A 19,448-nucleotide genomic window follows, 5' to 3' on the forward strand; every position below is an offset into this window, starting at 1 on the left:
AGCGCCATCTTATAACGTAATAACAACACTTGCAATATTAAAAAATAAAAATAAAAAACAGTATAAAAAATATTATATACCCGTTTAGAAATGTGTGCTTTCTCTTTTCTTTTTCTCTCGTTGAATTAAACTGATCCGCAGCAATTCGGGACGGGTGTACCTAGTTCATAAAGTAATCTTTTGATTGTAATATAGACAGGTACCGATGAAATATTTCCGTATTTAATTTACGTGTTAAAAGCTTGGTTGAAAGTTACACGGACCTTACTCATATATGTGGCAGAGGATTCAAATGGGACTCACGTTTAACAATTTTTTTTTAATAATATTATTTTATTCCTCATTATTTTATTTATCAAAATAAATAAATAACATATTTGACATTTTAGACATCAATCGATCTTTTATTTTATTTTTATCTAATATATCAGTAATTTACCTGCGCAATAACCTGAATTATCGTTAATTGCATAATAGATCACCAGAATTGCGATTTTATCAGTAATCTACATAAAATTGAAAACATGCCAAATTATATTATTTTTTGACATCTCATCAATGATTAAATTACAAAAAACTCATATTATTTTTTGACATCTCATCAAAGATGAAGAAGAATATGGAAGTCTGGGCATTTACGGGGCTGACGACCGTCATATCGGCTGGTTTAAGTGATCACTTAACACGTGTAACATTCACCAATTCTACCCATTATTGACAACCACACTACTCAAATTCTAAGAAGTTCTATATATATGAACCAATTTAGAAACCTTGTTCTTGAATCACTAGAACTTCACTAGATTTTGATTTCCAGATATTGTGAACAAGTATTTGGACACACTCAAAATGTTGTATATAAAACTCTCTTTATCATTCATCGTTTACTTTGTGTTATACCACTTTAAATTAATGATAAGGAGAGTGTTACATAACCCAAGCACAAAGCCAACAATGCTTTTAATATATACAATTTGTAAAATTATATTGCCAAATATTTTTAAAATGTTAAACCTTTTTTAATTTATAAGAAATGGCGTTCTATTCTCTCTGCCGACCCTCAGGGAGAAGCGTGTGACGTTTAGTTAGTTTTTATTTTAAAATTGAATTTCAGTCTCCACAGAATTTTGATTGTCACACTAAAATATAATTGATAATGCATTATTCTCAGTGCGTAGCGTAGGATAAGAAGTAGTATTATCTGGGCATTGTTTACAAATTTCAAGAGCAATACGATTCAATAACGAGGTCGGACGTTGACTATTACGTGTTATAATGGACAGTACAATAACACAATGCAACATAGTGGTGTTTCAATTTACGAATTCGCCGAATCACTCACACGCATAGACAAATTTGAGAATTGGCCGAGTCGTACGTTTCTGTATCCTGTTATGTACGTTAGTTGTATGTCCTGGATTAGTCCCGAGTGTAATTTCAACAAACAAACGGAAGATTAAATATTTATTCCATTTGCTTTTCTCGTAAACACTACAATGACTATACATGGGAATAAGAAATGAACGAAAATCTTGTCACTAAAATTAAAATAATTATCAAGTTATTCAACTTAAAAAATAAAAATAATAATCTTAATAATCACAACAAATTAAAAATCACAAAACCACTTTACTTTATAATTTACATATCACTCACTCCTTTAAACAACGTCATATATAAAAAAAACTTGATTTTCAGGAGATGGTTTTTATAGTTTAAAAATATAATAAAATGTTTTAAAAATAAATATCAAGCCACTTTTTAATGTGCAACAGATCTTTTTAGGCAAAACCTAAAAGTTTTTTCTCCATTTGAAAAATATTTAGTACTTATATTTAAAAAATAATTAAACCATACCTTTTCTTCAAAATGCAGAAACAAAACTTTCAGCCCTGTAGCGGGTAAATATTGAGTTAAAAATATGCCGCTTTTGCTGGGATAAAGTACATTTTCTGGGCATTCCGAAAACATGCACAACTGAAAATTGACGATTTTTGATATATGACGTTGTTGAAAGGAGTGAGCGATATGTGTAACATAAAAAATCCAGATGTGATCTACTCGATTTACGCAAATGCACAAATATCCACATATATTTCTTACTATTTTTATAAGCCATTTATTGAGCCCTTTTTATGGCTCATTGTTAAAATAAGTATCAACTTGTGGTAGGGTGAGATCGAATCCAGAAAATCTGACTCTACGATACTAACCAGAGGACTATAACCCAACACATTATAATTGTTGTATTATATTATTTCACTGTCATTTTAACTGAAATTTAACATGGGAGATATGTCGTTATCAATGGTATACAAGATATTGCATCAGTAAAAATTGTATATTTGCCATAAATTATATTTGAGCCATAAAAGGGCATAAGTATTTATATATATATATATATATATATATATATATATATATATATATATATATATATATATATATATATATATATATATATATATATATATATATATATATATATATATATATATATATATATATATATATATATATATATATATATATATATACATATATATATATATATATATATATATATATATATATATATATATATATATATATATATATATATATATATATATATATATATATATATATATATATATATATATATATATATATATATATATATATATATATATATATATATATATATATATATATATATATATATATATATATATATATATATATATATATATATATATATATATATATATATATATATATATATATATATATATATATATATATATATATATATATATATAAATATATAAATATATATATATTTATATATATATATATATATATATATATATATATATATATATATATATATATATTATATATATATATATATATAAATAGATATATATATATATATATATATATATATATATATATATATATATATATATATATATATATATATATATATATATATATACATATATATTTATATATATATATATATATATATATATATATACATATATATTTATATATATATATATATATATATATATATATATATATATATACATTTATATATTTATATATATATATATATATATATATATATATATATATATATATATATATATATATATATATATATATATATATATATATATATATATATATATATATATATATATATATCTATTTATATATATATATATATATAAATATATATATATATATATATATATAAATATATATATATTTTGAAGTAAGAATAAAAAAATACCAAATGTCAAAAATTATCATAAATTACATCCGAAAAGCTTTGGGGTTCTAAAATTTCGGAAGCCTTTACCGTGTTAATTCTACGTTAGACTCTCGCCACACACGTAATATACCTACTCGTCATTTCGTCACATTGTTCCTTCTTGGTACCTTGTGTTCCTTTATTTGTTGCATCCGTTTCAGGTTTTAATTTTTTTATTTTCCTAATACAAAAATTAAATGATTTTGTCTTCTACCTACGTCGGAAGGTTACGAATAATTTAATAAAAAGCATTTAATTGAATCATAATGCAGATAATGATTTCACATAATAAGAATAGGGAATTACATATTTTTTATCTTAGATATTCGAATTATTATCTTAAAGTATTCGTTATAAAAATATGTATCTAGTAATTATTTATAGCAATTAGTTCCAAATTTTAAATATCTAAAGTTTGAGACTAGTTTTTTTTTGTTTGGTAACAAAACTAATTTGTTTATTACAGCAAACCTGTTTTTGCATCAGGTAGATGATAATCGTATTGTAATAAAAAAATAAATATATATATATAAATATATATATATATATATATATATATATATATATATATATATATATATATATATATATATATATATATATATATATATATATATATATATATATATATATATATATATAAATAAAAACATATAAATATATATATATATATATATATATATATATATATATATATATATATATATATATATATATATATATATATATATAAGCAGGATTACCGAAAGCAAGCGTGTCGATATCAAACAGCAATATAACTTCATGACGCGTGTCCGAAGACAGTAAATAGATTTTTATTGTTTCTTTACATATACTTATCTAAAAAGTGTTTAAATTAAAATGAAAAAAAATTTTAAACCTGTTTTTATATAACGGACTTCCGGCTTTAACGGACACCCCCTTCCCTCAATTAGTCCGTTATATCAAGGTTTTACTGGATAAACTAATTAAAATCTTAAATATTTTCTTAGTTTTCAGACTTGGTTTTTAAAATCTTAAATATTTTCTTTGTTTGCAGATGCCGGATACCTGAATGCGATGGTAATGACAATGTATACGATACAGCCTGGCTACCCAATGCCATAAAAGTGGGAGAAAAATGTTCCAGGTATGGTGCAGCAGTAACCAACTCCAGCTGGAGTCATTACGAGGAAACTGAATGTCCAGCTAGCCTGTTCGATAACTCCAAGAAAGTCAAATGTGATGGCTACGTATTCGCGGAACAAAACACTTTCGTCGAGGAGGTAACAGAAACATACAACATTTTGAGTGTATCCAAATACTTGTTCACAAATCTGGATTATCTCCAATTATTTTATTTATTTATTTTATAATTTATTTATTTTTTTGTCCGCCTCCTTAGTGTAATGGTCAGCACGCTCGGCTACCGTTCTGGAGGATCCGGGTTCGATTCCCAGGGGGGGTAAAATAAATATGAGTGATTTTTTCACCGTATGTATTCAATATTACCCTGGACTGGTACCGGAAGCGGAGGGCTGATCACCTTTCCTTCATGTGTAAACGATCAAGATAACACTGCGTTTATATGACGCAGTGCCCTATGCACCATTGGGGTACAGATAAGGGTTTTATTATTATTATATTTATTTATTTCATAGATACATTTAAAGATAAATATTTATTTCATAGATACATTTACTATATGTATTACGGCTCTTTAGGCATGGCCTGTGTTGAGCCGAAATACTAACATGTTAATACATTTTTTTTTATTTTTTTTTATTATTTATTTGTTTGTTTATTTTTAATTATTAGATTATTTACATTACATACAAGAGATACAATAATAATTTACAGCATAAAGGTTTTACAATAAAAAAATTACACCTGGACTTCAATTAAATCACTTTCTACCTTGTCCCTTCCAATGCGAATTGGAGGAGTTATTTTTCAAATTATTTTTTGACATCACATCAAAGATGAAGAAGAAAATGTATCGTGAGAGAATGTATTCGGAGATAATCCAGAGTTTGCGAATATCCCCTTAGTGTTATGGGTAAAATAAAATTTGCCTTTATATTGTGTGGTGTCATTATTATATAAGTTTGCATTTACGTCGATAAACACGCCATTTTACGTAATAATAGAGTTTCTGCCGACCAAACTAGTTATTAGCTAAATAAACCAATTTGTATCACACTTAGGTATCAGAAAACGTGAAATTTATAAAGATATGAATCTTTTTCTGTCACGATTTGTAAAACTAACCTAAAATCAGGTGGACACCGCAAATATAAGGCGATAAATTATAAAATGTGTTATATGACGACCATAAATAATCAAGAAAAGCATAAAATATTTTTTATATATAAGTATATTCATTTTCCAATATTCATTTTTTTGTCCGCCTCCGTAGTGTAATGGTCAGCACTCTCGGCTACCGTTCTGGAGGTCCCGGGTTCGATTCCCAAGGGGGGTAAAATAAATATAAGTGATTTTTTCACTGTAATATTTATTCAATATTATTACCCTGGATTGGTACCTGAAGCGGAGGGCTGATCACCTTTCCTTCATGTGTAAACAATCAAGATAACACTGCGTTTATATGACGCAGTGCCCTATGCATCATTGAGGTGCGGATAAGGGTTTAAAAAAATATATATTTATATATATTCATTTTACAATAGGTACACATAACATAATAACTTATATGAATTTGTCATCTATAGCGTGGTTTCCCAAACTTTGGGTCGCGAGCGAATATTGAGTGGGCCCGCGCTACTCTTATGTGTAAAGGGAACTAGCCGTAACTCAAGTTGCGGCTGTTTGGCGTAACACGGCTCAAAGCATTCTTACAACTGGCCTCTATCATAAAAATCACAGATTTTGCTCTATCTCTTTCCTTTACTGAGATATTCATTATCCAAATACAAACTACAAACTTGTTTATCTCAAAACTACTGTTTTTAACTTGCGGCTATTTGGCTTTGCACATTAGTTTAAGAATTTTTTTATATTAAACAATCGTAAACTTAATGAGTTTATTTTTTTATACACGACTGTATGTTTTCGAAACTAGTCGTGTATAATAAAAATAAATCTCATTAAGTGGTGTTTATTTTTTTAAATACTCAACAAGTCATTCCACAAAGTTAATGCCGAATCAATAAATAATATTATTAATATTTTTTAAACACTCTTTTTACTGTCCATTGTTTACTTTGTGTAATACCTCTTTTTTAAAACACTTATTTGTGACTACCGGTTTCGGAAAATCCATCATCAGGTCGTTAAAATAATAAAATAAAAGAAAATTATTAGATTCAAATTATTAAAATTAAAATAAAATTATTACGGTTCGACCTTATTACCATATTATTTTTATTGCCATACGACAAAGTTATCATTGCTTTTAATATATAAAATAATATTTGTTTAAGTATCTCCTAGTAGAGGGAGGGTCCGATACCTTGCGGGAAACCCGCCTGGCACAGCGCGGGTGTAAACTGTGCACCTTCGAGTTAAGCTTAGACTATGATGTTCTCTGCGTTAATCTAACCATGATGTTTGTGTGAAAGCACTAAAATAAAGAATTGATAGAGTATCTCCTAAACTATAAATTAGTTTAAGTATCTTTTATAATCTCCCTAAAGAAACTAAAAAAATAGAAGATATATAAAAATTCTTTAGAAAAAAAATTAATGCCCATTACATATAAATCTTGAAAAAACATATAAAAAAAGACTAATATACCATTAATTATATAAAACAATAAACCATGAGTGTAAGTCCCTCTCCAAACACAAGAGCTCAGTCCCAGTTGAGGTCCCGGGTTCGATTCCCAGGGGGGTGAAAATAAATATTAGTGATTTTACACTGAAATATTTATTTAATATTACCCTGGACTGGTTCCTGAAGCGCAAGAGTGATCACCTTGCCTTCGTGTAAGTAATGATCAAGATAACACTGCGTCAATTCGATGCAGTGCCCTATGCACCATTGGGTGCGGATAAGGGTTATAATTATGTTGTACTTAAAAATGTAACTATATTAAATAAAAATAAAATTTTCTTTGTACTGATTTCTAGGCAGATATTCCGTGCGAAGGATGGAAGAGGACTCTCATCGGTACCATGCACAGTCTCGGTACATTATTTGCTCTCCCCTTGATTGGAGCCTTCTCAGATAAGTTCGGCAGGAAGAGTGGACTCATCGTCTCGTCTATGCTGGAAGGAGTCCTTGGTATCGTAAAGTCCCTTTCAGTCAACTATGGGATGTTTCTTGCCTTCGAGTTGATCGAGCCTACATTTGGGTCAGGAGTATTCACATCTGCTTATATTTTGGGTAATTTTTATTTACTTGTATTTTGAAAGTACAGTAAACCCCCATACAGTGTTGACATAGGTACTCCTTTATCTTAGGGAATTTTATAATGAGTTGATGTTTTAAATTAATTTAAAAATATATATATATATATATATATATATATATATATATATATATATATATATATATATTTGTGTTTTTATTTACATACTATTTCTGTGAACCTAAGCGGCTCATTAATAGAAATAGGTATCAAATTGAGGGGAAAAATAGGAGAGGGGTTGGAACCGAGAAACTCTGATATAAGAGTCTATGACGCTAACCTCGGGACCACAACCCGACACATTTATATTTTAACTAGCGGAAATGACTTAATGAATCGTTAAAAATTGAAATGCCATTTAAAAACTTTCCCATAACGTCCCCTCTGATAACTCGGTACCTCTCTCAGTGTTATAGGGGGGTTTACTATATGTCGATATTTGAGTCATATTATTGTATAGAAAATGTCACAGTGTATTACATTATCTTTATTCTAATGGCTAAAGTTCTGGAGGTTCCGGGAACGATTCCCAGGGGGGGGGTCAAATAAATATAAGTGATTTTTTCACTCTAATATTTATTCAATGCTGCCCTGGACTGGTGCCTGAAGCGGACGGTTGATCAATTTTCCTTGGTGTGTAAATGATTAAGATAACACTGCGATTATATAATGCAGTGCCCTATGCACCATCGGGTGCGGACGAGGGTTTGAAGAAGAAAATTAAATACTTAGCGTCTGTTTTTTTTATATTTTTTATTATTTCAGCCTTGGAAATTCTCACTCCTTCCACAAGGGTTGCTGCAACATCCCTTATCAACGTTTACTTCGCTATTGGCCAGATGCTAATGGGAGCCATTGCGTGGGGCATCCCTTACTGGAGAACTTATCTACAAGTCATTTACGCACCGTCTCTCTGCATATTCATTTTTTACTGGATATCGGACGAGAGCGTGCGATGGCTGCTCTCAAAATACAGATACCAGGAAGTCATCGACTTGCTCACAAAAGTGGCTAAAGAAAATAAAAAGGAAATCCCTGAAAAGGCCTTGGAAAACCTTAGATTTAATGCGGCAAATGCAGACAAATTTAATTTCCATTCTATAAATGATGACGGTAAAAGCGACGAAGCGTTGCGGAAGCGAGAATCTCCCCTACGACTAGTCCTGAGGTCTAAAATCTTAATACTGAGGGTATTGAAGGCGTCGGTTTGGTGGATTACCTGTACGTTCTGTTTCTATGGACTCTCGATTAATTCAACGGTTCTTAAGGGAAACAACTTTGCGAACTTTATAATATCTGCGACCACTGAAATACCATCTCATATAATGGCATATTATGGATTGACATACCTTGGCAGGAAGAAGACTATATTTACGTCCTTTTTACTTGGAGGGCTCTGTCTGGTATCTTTCCCATTCATACCTGAAGGTAAGAAGGCGTCTATTTAACATTTGAATCAATTTTGTACTTTATACTTACGTATCTCATTAAGAGAAATGTTTAATAAACAATTATGGTATTTTATCTACTAGGTCTTTATTATATTTTTTAGTTGCCTTAGAAAATTTTCCTTGCCTTTTATGTACAAGGATTCATAACATATTCAGTTTATATATCTTAAAACTGATAGTGAATGAGATTGATCCCTAAAAATAAAACATTATCAAGATTTGTCAACATCATCATCATCAATACCCATGTATTCAGTGTTTGATAATGATTTTGAAGTTGTATTTTATTGTTTAAAAAACACCTAGTTATGGCATTTTCAAACGAATGTCATAACTAGGCGAAACAATTATCACAATATTGATTTTTAATATGTTTTTAAATCAATAAAATACAACTTGGAAGACTCAAAAAATTAACGTTTGATTTACAATTTAATGTATAATGGAGTTCTACAAATTAAACTCCAAATCAATCAATAATTTTATAATGATGTTTAAATCCATTTAATTTCTTTTCCATTTCAATAAATTTAATTAAATTTCATTAATTGATTTGGCATTCTGTGGTACTATTAATATTTAATAGTACCACATATTTAATCATTTAAGTTTTACAAGGTACTTACCACTTTTTCTTAAAATCTATTGTGATACTTGTTTCGATACACTCCGCATCATTTTCAAATACCATACGTGAAGTTAATTCTTAATTTTAGAGTTGTATCTGTAGCACGTTGAAGGATGGTATGTTCCCACTGACAAAAAAATATGAATAATAATAAGAATTACACAGCTCCTACCCCCTCTTCATTTCAACGACCCATAGACAAAACGATTAAATTTGGACTTAACTTCACATACGGTGTATGAAAATGATGCAGAATGCATCGAAACACGTTTAATTTGAAGAAACAGTGGTTTTAACCAACTTAAATTAAAATTTTAATTTAGCTGGAGAGTTCTTGTAAAGATGCATAGATTGACCAAAAATTTCCCTTCAATCAACATTTTTATTTAGCAGTATTAAGTTAAAAATTTCTCAATATTGTCACCTTTAAAAATGTTTCCTTTTTTTCATTGCAGATCTGTCCTGGTTATCATTAGTAGCCTATTTTGTTGGAAAGTTCTTCGTGACCTTAGCTTTCGGTTCAGTTTACCTATACACTTCAGAACTCTTTCCAACTCAGCTAAGGCATTCTCTACTGGCGGCTTGTTCTATGATTGGCAGGCTTGGGTCAATTCTAGCTCCACAGACACCGTTGCTGGTAAAATATGGCATTTATTATTTTTGACTGTTTAAAAAGTGATTAAACATTAAATGAGATGTTATCATGTTAAAAATATTTTAATTCTAACTCCTCATAAACCCATTGAGGCATCAATTAATTTATTGCGTACCTAGATAAATGAAATTTTGATTAAATTTTGTTTAGTCAAAGGGGTCACCAGATACCATTCTTAGTTTAACAGTTGACATTTTGACATCTTATGATAGATGAAGAAGAATATAAAAGTCTGAATATTTACGGGGCTCACGACCTGCCATAGGCTGGTTTTGTGATCAGTTTATACACGTGTGACTAATGAAATATAAAACATATTTATATCAATATCTCAACATATTCATATTAATATAGAAGTGAAATATGGAAGTGTGGGTATTAGCTGGGTTTGCGACCGATCATAGGCAGGTTTAAATGATCACTTTTTACACGTTTTAAATTCATATAGAATTCACGTAGAATGGTGAATGTTACACTTGTATAAAGTGATCATTTAAACCAGTCTATAACCAGTGGCGCGCACAGGTGATTAAATAGGGTAGGCAGTAGAGGCAGGTAGTTAGGTAAGCTAGGTACAACTTACTAGGGTAGGCAGTAGAGGTAGGTAGTAAGGTAAGCTACTACTTACTAGGGTAGGCAGTAGAAGTAGGTAGTAAGGTAAGTCAGGTACTATTAGTAAGGTGGGGTAGGTACTGGTTGCGTTTTTATGTCACGCTGGTAGGTTAGGAAAGGCACTGCTTTTCTGCCTTTATGGAATGCATGATGCAGAATGCCCCTGCCTATGACGGATCGTAAGCCTAGCAAATACCCGGTCTCCATATTTTATCTCTGCGTTAAGATATCAATATAAATATGTTTAATATAATAACTTGGGAACCATAGCATTATATTGATTTATTACCTGAAAGTTACTCAATAATTATTGACTAATTACTGTCAAAATTTCGGATCAGGTTTAATTCGTAAATCACGCTCGCACTGTTTGCAGACGAAAGGAGATTTCAAAAATTGCACCAAGATATCTACATTAGTATCACGATTTGATGAAATAGAGCACTCTAAATCACGATTTAGCCGTGACTTATCGTTGAAAAGAAATGTATTGTGCGATTTTTTTATTAGGATAAATCTCTAGTGCAAATTGGTCCAATCAATGTCAAATATCGGATTATTGATTCGTGCATCTATACTTGAACTAAATAATAATTTGAAAAATATTGAGGATTAATTCCTTTCGCTGATTGGGTTTGTTTATTAGCTGATGAACCTTTTCGATTTCAATTGTGCAATTGCGAATTTAGCTAAATAAACGTTGGGAAAGAAGGATATTTGAGAGATATTATGAACTATTTCGCAACTCCGAATATAATTTTAATATTTTGAATCATCTGTCGTATTGTAGGGTTTACATTTATCAATTGATTTGGCGTTTAATTTGTAGAACTCTATTATTTATGTTTTAAATATGAAAAACAAGCAATGATTTTTAAGGTCTACTAGTTGTATACATTATATTTATGTATTTATATATTTTTAATACAAATTACCGTTATTCGTTTCGCTTTGATAAGGCATTATCACACTACAATAGTTTGGTAATGCCCTATCAAGGCGAAACAATTGTCACGGATTTTTAATTTTAAATTTTTCTAAAATAAAACAGACAACTTAGTAGACCCTAAAAATCAGTTTTTCATTTTAATAATTAAAATATACAGTTTTCTTTTCATCTACGTATTTATGTAAAACTTATTTTTGTATGTATTAAGGAATTTAAGGCTGAACAAGGAATAATTGAAAAGATTTGGAAGAGTTCTTTACGGTAGTATGGACATGTGGAGCAAATGGATAACGAGAGAATGACTAAGAAAATATATGTGGCGAATGTGAGCAAGAAAACAGATCGAAGACGACCGAAAAAGACTTGGCACGATCAGATCAATCAGGACCTAAAATATAGTGGTGTCAAAAGTCTGCGCAATCGGCGGGCATGTATGACTAGATGTATGGATGTGAAGAAGGCGAGGAGTGTACTTATGTCAGGACAGAAGAGTGTGGCGTTCCATCCTTTCTGCCTACCCCTGCGGGGAAACGGCATGATGGTAGTAGTAGTAGTAGTAGTATTTTTTTTTTATCAAAAGTATAATATTAATGATACGTTTATATGGTATAAAGATCTATAGTCCATACGCGTATTGCTATGATCGTCATTGAAGATATTCTTTAAATGACTGAATATAAAATTTTGAGAGGTAAGAAATGGATGTTTAAATGTTAACATCAAAATGTTGGTTACCAACAGTGGTGAACACAAAGTTTTCGATCACGGTAGGCAAGTAAGGTAGGCAGGGTAGGCAGTAAGGTAATGTAGGGACTACTTAGTATGGTACTGTAGGCACTGACATTCTGCCTATATTAAATGCACGTCCCTGATAACGAACCCATCTCCAATGCAATTTTCGATCCCAATTAAAAAGGATTACTTAACATACCATACAGGTATTACTGCGTGAGATAATTTTGTTTTGAGACTTAAGCAATAATTTAATTTATAAGCCCTAAGTTCTTAAGTCTTTTTAAGGTGGTAGTTGGAACACAAAAGGATTGTGCCCTACGAATATTGATTAGGTATTAGGTACCTCTGACGTCTTTCGACGTCTGTTTATATAACATGTATAATGCCTCGTTGACACACTGCCTTATTTTCACACATATTTGAACTTAAATTGTCCATTTGCTACGAACCACGTAATTATGTACTTACGTATTTCATAATACTTTGAATAGAGTGATTGTAAATAAAAATATGTCCATGGAAGCTTAGCTGGTAGTTATAAAGGAGTTCTAGTGATAAGACACTGGTGTATGGAAGCGAAACTTGAAATTGGTTTTAAAACGATGAAAGTACAGGTAACACTGTTGAAATGCATTCTCTCAGACGAATATAAGGATAATAATCGATGTATGACAGATTTTCAAATGAAGATATTAGAATGGAATGTATGGCTGAATAAGGGATATTTAAAAAGATGGAGCAAAGTTCTATGAGGAGTTTTGGATGTATGGAACGAATGGATAGCGAGATAATGAAAGTATATATAGCAAATGTGAACGCTAGAACAGAACGACTTCTTCTTCCTTGCTCCATCCCAACTCATCATCTTTGTAGACTGTTAGAGTCAGCTCTTTTCGTCATCAGGTTGTAGGTCCTTCTATCATATAAAACATCACCTAGGTCATGCTTTCGAATCATGTCATGTTTCTGTAGCATCCATGCATTTTTTGGTCTTCCTCTAGATGTCTTTCGAGGAAAATCCATAGCGATATCCTGGTTTACAAAATGCCAGGTCGTAAGCCCTGGAATGCTCAGACTTCTATCTTCTTTCATACAAAGGGAAGAACGACATATCGCTCACTCCTTTCAAGAACGTCATAAATAAAAAAACTTGATTATTCAGTAGAACGTTTTTAAAGTTAAGCAATATAATACAATGCATTAAAAATAAATATCAAGCCACTTATTGAACTTTTTACTGTGCAACAGATCTTTTTAGGTGAAACCTGAATGTTTTTTCTCCATTTGAAAAATAATAGTATATTTCAAAAAATACTTAAACAATACCTTTTCTTCATAATGCAAAAACAACACTTTCTGCCCTGTAGCGGGTAAATATTAAGTTAAAAATATGCCGCTTTTGCTGGGATATAGAACATTATCTGGGCATTCCGAAAACATGCACAACTGGAAATTGACGATTTTTGATTTATGACGTTCTTGAAAGGAGTGAGCGATATGTTTCATATCGAGTTAAGACACATTTAAAGCGAAGAGTCGTTAAAATTAATTCTACTTCTGAACGCGGTTATCGATCCGTATTGCAATAATTTTATAATAATGACACCTGTTTATTTGCTTTTTTAATTTTTAGGCTGAATATTACGATGCTCTTCCTTCCTTCTTGTTTGCCGGAACTTGTCTCATTTCCGCTGCACTCATGCTCACATCACCGGAAACGCTAAATCGAAAGCTACCAGAGACGGTCGAGGAAGCCGAACAAATCTCAAATCGAAATAATGTACCATAATTCTTTTTTAAAGGACCTTTTAGGTAAAAAATACAGAATAAGTAGACACTGAAGGATTAATATTTATGTTTATTAATATTATTTCTTAAAAAATTATTGGAATGATATTATTAAATAACTTTGTGAATTAAATTGGATGCAATAATATTTATACGTATGTTTAACAGTATTTAATATGTATTTATTTCGCTAATACTTTGTGGCGCATTTTATAAGTTTATTATACAATTCTTAGACACAAGTTTTGTTTTTAAGTAATGTTGATTTGGTACTATTTTTCCAACCGGTTTCAACCATGTCTTTTTGAAGGATGCATATACGAGTATACTGCGATTTCAAGGATGCATTCTTGTTTATATGGGATTTATAAAAAAATAGATTTTTTAACTGTTTTTTTTTTAAATTTTAATGCAATTTGTTATATATTTAATGTGTAAGGGCAAATAGCCGCAAATAAACAACGATATTTGTTAAATAATAAACGAGTTTATAGTTAACTTATTATAATGCTTTTTGTCAAAACACGTATCAAATTAATACAATATTAAGGCTATTTGGATAATGAATATCTCGGTAAAGGAAAGAAATAGATAAAAATCTGTGATTGTATATGATAGAGGCCAGTTATAAGAATGCTTTAAGCCGTGTTAAGCCGAACAGCCGCAACTTGAGTTACGGCTAGTTGCCTTTACACATTATATGCATAAATAATATTAGTATCATTTTTTGACCAAATACGCATCAAACCATTGTTATGGTGTCCTTTCTTAGCACATTTAAAGCGAGCGGGGTTTACATTCCTAAAATTAGAATACTTACTTAAAATGAATCAAATTAAGAAGAAAAAAAACTTAAAAGTCAAAACATAGGATTCAGATAATACTACTATTGCAGTAATTACCTGAGATTGCCCTTCTGTGTTTGAGCACTAAATTACCTGTATTATATATAATATAATAGTTCCATCTTTTTTTCCTATAATTGGTACCCGACCAATATATCGTGACTATTTATAAAATGTCTACCTCCGTAGTGTAATGGTCAGCACGCTCGGCTACCGTTCCGGAGGTCCCGGGTTCGATTCCCAGGGGGGGTCTAATAAATATAAGTGATTTTTTACTCAAATATTTATTCAATACTACCCTGGACTGGTACCTGAGGTGGAGGGCTGATCACCTTTCCTTCGTGTTTTAACGATCAAGAAAACACTGCGTTTATATGATGCAGTGCCCTATGCACCATTGGGGTGCGGATGAGGGTTCGATTTTTTTTTTTATAAAATAGTAATTTAATGATTTAATTCTGATTAGTTATTTAAAATTCGGTTTTTATAAACACAGAGGTTATTTCATGATTATTACATAATTTGAGTCGCAAAATTATTTGTAGGTATACATTTACTCGTATTTACAATTTTTCAACCATTAATTGAGACATAATCAACTCAACTAAATAAATGTTTAGATAAAAGTCTGAGAATTATGAAAGGGGAAAGAAGCAGCATATAGAGTGACAGATTAAAAAAGTTGCTTGCGCTTGTTTTAAAGTTGTTTTTTGTTTTGATTAAAACTGTATTACAATATTTTTCATTCAATTTTAAACAAATGTTTTTATTATTTACACAAACATTTAAATTTCATACTATTTATGTGAACCTAAGTGACTCATTATTAGAAATAGGTATCAAATTGTGGTAGAGTGGGTTTGAACCAAGAAACTCTGACTCAAGAGTCCGCGACACTAACCACGCGGCCACAACCCGACACTATTTGATTTCAGAACGCACCAGTTTAAAGTTGTTTTGTTTTTTAAATATGTTTTATATGCACTTATGTTTGTATGCACTTTTCTACGCACGAACACGGACCACAGGTTGGGAATTAGCGGCTAAAGTATTGTAGTAAATAATTATAATATTTGTGATAGATATTTTTAAATATTAATTTAATTTTTAAACCTTACATGAAAGTATTAAAATCAGCATCAAATGAAAATATTTGATTATTTATTCTAGTAAGATTAATGTACTAACGTTTGTATCGGTTTAGAAACAAATGAATGTATGTAACTATTTAGTAATAGTATTTTAAATAAATTTGAATAAATTACACATTAATAAAAACACGTTAAACTGTCACCAAATTCACTTTCACTGTGTTTTGTGGTTGTTTTTATGCTTTTTTTGTAAATTGCGTAAAGGATTATTGCTTTGTATTGTAAAATAGTTTTTTCTTACATAATACTTTCTATTAAATATTATTTTAAGGTTCATACATTTGTTAGGATTGTACATGTTAACATATTTTGTGAAAGTGAAATCGAAATATATTACTTTTGTGTAATAAAGAATTTTTCGTTTGTTTTTTTTTTTAATATTTATTTGTAATTTTCTTACCCAATGAATGCATTAGAATATTTCAAAAGCTCATTTCAGAGTATTTAAAACATGTTCCAATGGCAATCTTTATCCACGATTTTCTTGCTACCAACTTCACTTCGATATCTACACGATCTTTTAAATAGTGCATAAAGCATTGCTTCCAAATAAATATGCATTATCTTATTATTATGAACGAAACAACAAGGCGATCAGATTAATCCTTCAGTACTCGGGTACCACCTCCATGGTGTAATGGTTAGCACGTTTATCTACCATGCTGGAGGTCCCGGCTTCGATTTCCAGGAGAGCGGGGAGGGGTGAAAATAAATATATGTGATTTTACATTAAAATATTTATTTAATATTACCCTGGACTGATCCCTGTGGCACAGCAGGGATCATCTTGCCTTCATCTGTTAACGATCAAGATAACACTGCGTCAATATGATGCGGTGCCCTAATGCGCCATTGGGTGCGAATAAGGGTGAGAAGAAGAAGAAGTTGTGAACAAGGATTTGGACACATTCAAAATATTGTGAAAAACAAAATTCACTCAATCGTTCATTCACGTGCGTAACATGTATATATTTACAACATTTTGAGTGTGTCCAAATACTTGTTCACAAAATCTGGATTATCTCCAATTACAGGAGTTATTTTCATATAACTTTCTCACGAGTAGTTATATTATTAACATGTTTGTAAAAAAACTAAGTTAAAATGACTCACCATAAAGTAATCCTTTAAATATTAATAATAATAAGAAAATATAATATGTTTCGCTGAATTAATCCAATATTTTAATGATTTATAAAATTGTCGGTCATTAACCTTATAATATTAAAACTATAAAAATATCCATGAGCATTCTCGACCTTACCTTTTTCTCAAGATCCTTATTTCTCGCACCATTACAATACCAATTAAACTTAATATCAAGACCTTCTGGTCACCTTAATTAATGTTATATTTTCATTCATGTATTAATGGTATATACCTACATCAAATCATACAATATTAATCCAAATTCCTCGCACCATGAGCAGAAATAATCATTAATTTTTATATTATAATAATTATTATTTTCTGAGATGCTTTTTTTCTGACACTAGCATTATACCTCCTCAAAGTTTTTATGCGGTTGAAAATTCAAGGTTTGAAATTTTATTTCGTTAGAAATAATTACACTGTTTTAAAAAGCCTCACTGATTCTAAAATTAGCAGAATAATCTGTTAGACGACCTCATAAATACGAACGTATTAGTATGACATAGAAAAGAATGCAGTGGGTTCGAGATGCTTATACAGGACAAGAGATTGCATGTGATTTCAAGAGGTATAAAAATACAATATTGTTCATATCCGAGTATGTTTATTTTACTATTGCAGAATAGTAACCCTTTTAATACTGTAGGGACATATTGTCCCAGAGAATTATTATAATTACTAACATAATTAAAATGCTTACAAATGCATTGGCATCTGGGATTTTAGTACTATACGGTCATAGGCTGAATAAAAAAGAAATGTTGAATTACATACAATGATGTTTTTCTTTTTTTTCTTTATGTTTTATATGCTCCACTATTTTACTATCATAAAATACTGTTGGGACACATACGACCCACTCACCAATACTATTGGGACAATATGTCGCAATTAATCTTTTGCAATAATAAATAAATAATATGATAATTAATTTAAATATAATTTTTTCCAGTCAAACTAAATAAACAACAAATATTTGGTGCTGTAAATATTACATGAATTATTAAAATAAAATAAAAACGTATTGAAAGGGTTAAGGCGGGATATTCGATAGCCCATAATTAAATTTTCTTTACACCCAGGTAGCATTTAACGTATTTGAATAAATTTAAGAGATTTTTTCACTCTAATATTTATTCAATTTTATCCTGGACTAGTACCTGATGTGGAGGGCTAATCACCTTTCATAAATGTGTTACGATAAAATAAATAAATAAAATACTGCGTTTATATGATGCAGTGCCCTATGCACAATCAGGTGCGGATAAGGGTTTGAAGATGAATATTTAACGAGATTGAACTTTTTGATCAAAACACCGTTTTTGCTTTGAAAAAATAGGTTTTTCTTCGAAATAAATACATATAAGTATCACTTTGAAAACAGTTATTGAAAGAGATTTTTAAAAATAATGATTAAAACATTTTTATTTATTATTTTTATACAAAAGAACGATAAGCCCTCCCTTTATGTATATAAAAATAAATCACATTATTTTTGGACATCTCAACATAGATAAGAAGAATATGGAAGTCTGGGCATTTACAGGGCTTACGAACGTCAAAGGATGATTTAAGTGATCACTTTACACACGTGTAACATTCACCAATTCTACCTATGATTGACAACCACACTTCTTGATATATTGATCAAACTCGAAGCACGGTGCTTGACTTCGCTCGAGTCAATCCATGGTGGGATGAGGATTCTTTTTATTAAGAACAATTTTTTTCATTTGTATGTGAGGCCTGAAACCTGGATTATATTCATATACTTGAGAAACGCTAGAAAATATCATTCTCTTTTTTTATTTAAGCTTATAATTTGGG

The 19,448-nt window shown here is 30.1% G+C and overlaps 1 protein-coding gene across 1 annotated transcript in view; it reads left to right on the forward strand.

Annotated features, from left to right (window-relative positions):
• The window catches only part of LOC148300181 (organic cation transporter protein-like), a 22,180-nt gene extending 5,393 nt beyond the window's left edge, over positions 1-16,787 (forward strand). Inside the window, exons 2-6 of the mRNA XM_088275138.1 lie at positions 4,344-4,569; positions 7,375-7,630; positions 8,421-9,083; positions 10,190-10,371; positions 14,319-16,787. Coding sequence (XP_088131264.1) covers positions 4,344-4,569; positions 7,375-7,630; positions 8,421-9,083; positions 10,190-10,371; positions 14,319-14,474 — 1,483 coding nt within the window. The 3' untranslated portion in view covers positions 14,475-16,787. The remainder of the gene's footprint in view (positions 1-4,343; positions 4,570-7,374; positions 7,631-8,420; positions 9,084-10,189; positions 10,372-14,318) is intronic.
• The last annotated feature ends 2,661 nt before the right edge of the window (positions 16,788-19,448 follow it).

Source organism: Brachycentrus maculatus, unplaced genomic scaffold, assembly GCF_059751285.1.
Source record: "Brachycentrus maculatus isolate JH-2025_06_01 unplaced genomic scaffold, ASM5975128v1 h1tg000800l, whole genome shotgun sequence".
In the NCBI taxonomy this organism is placed as follows: Eukaryota; Metazoa; Arthropoda; class Insecta; order Trichoptera; family Brachycentridae; genus Brachycentrus; species Brachycentrus maculatus.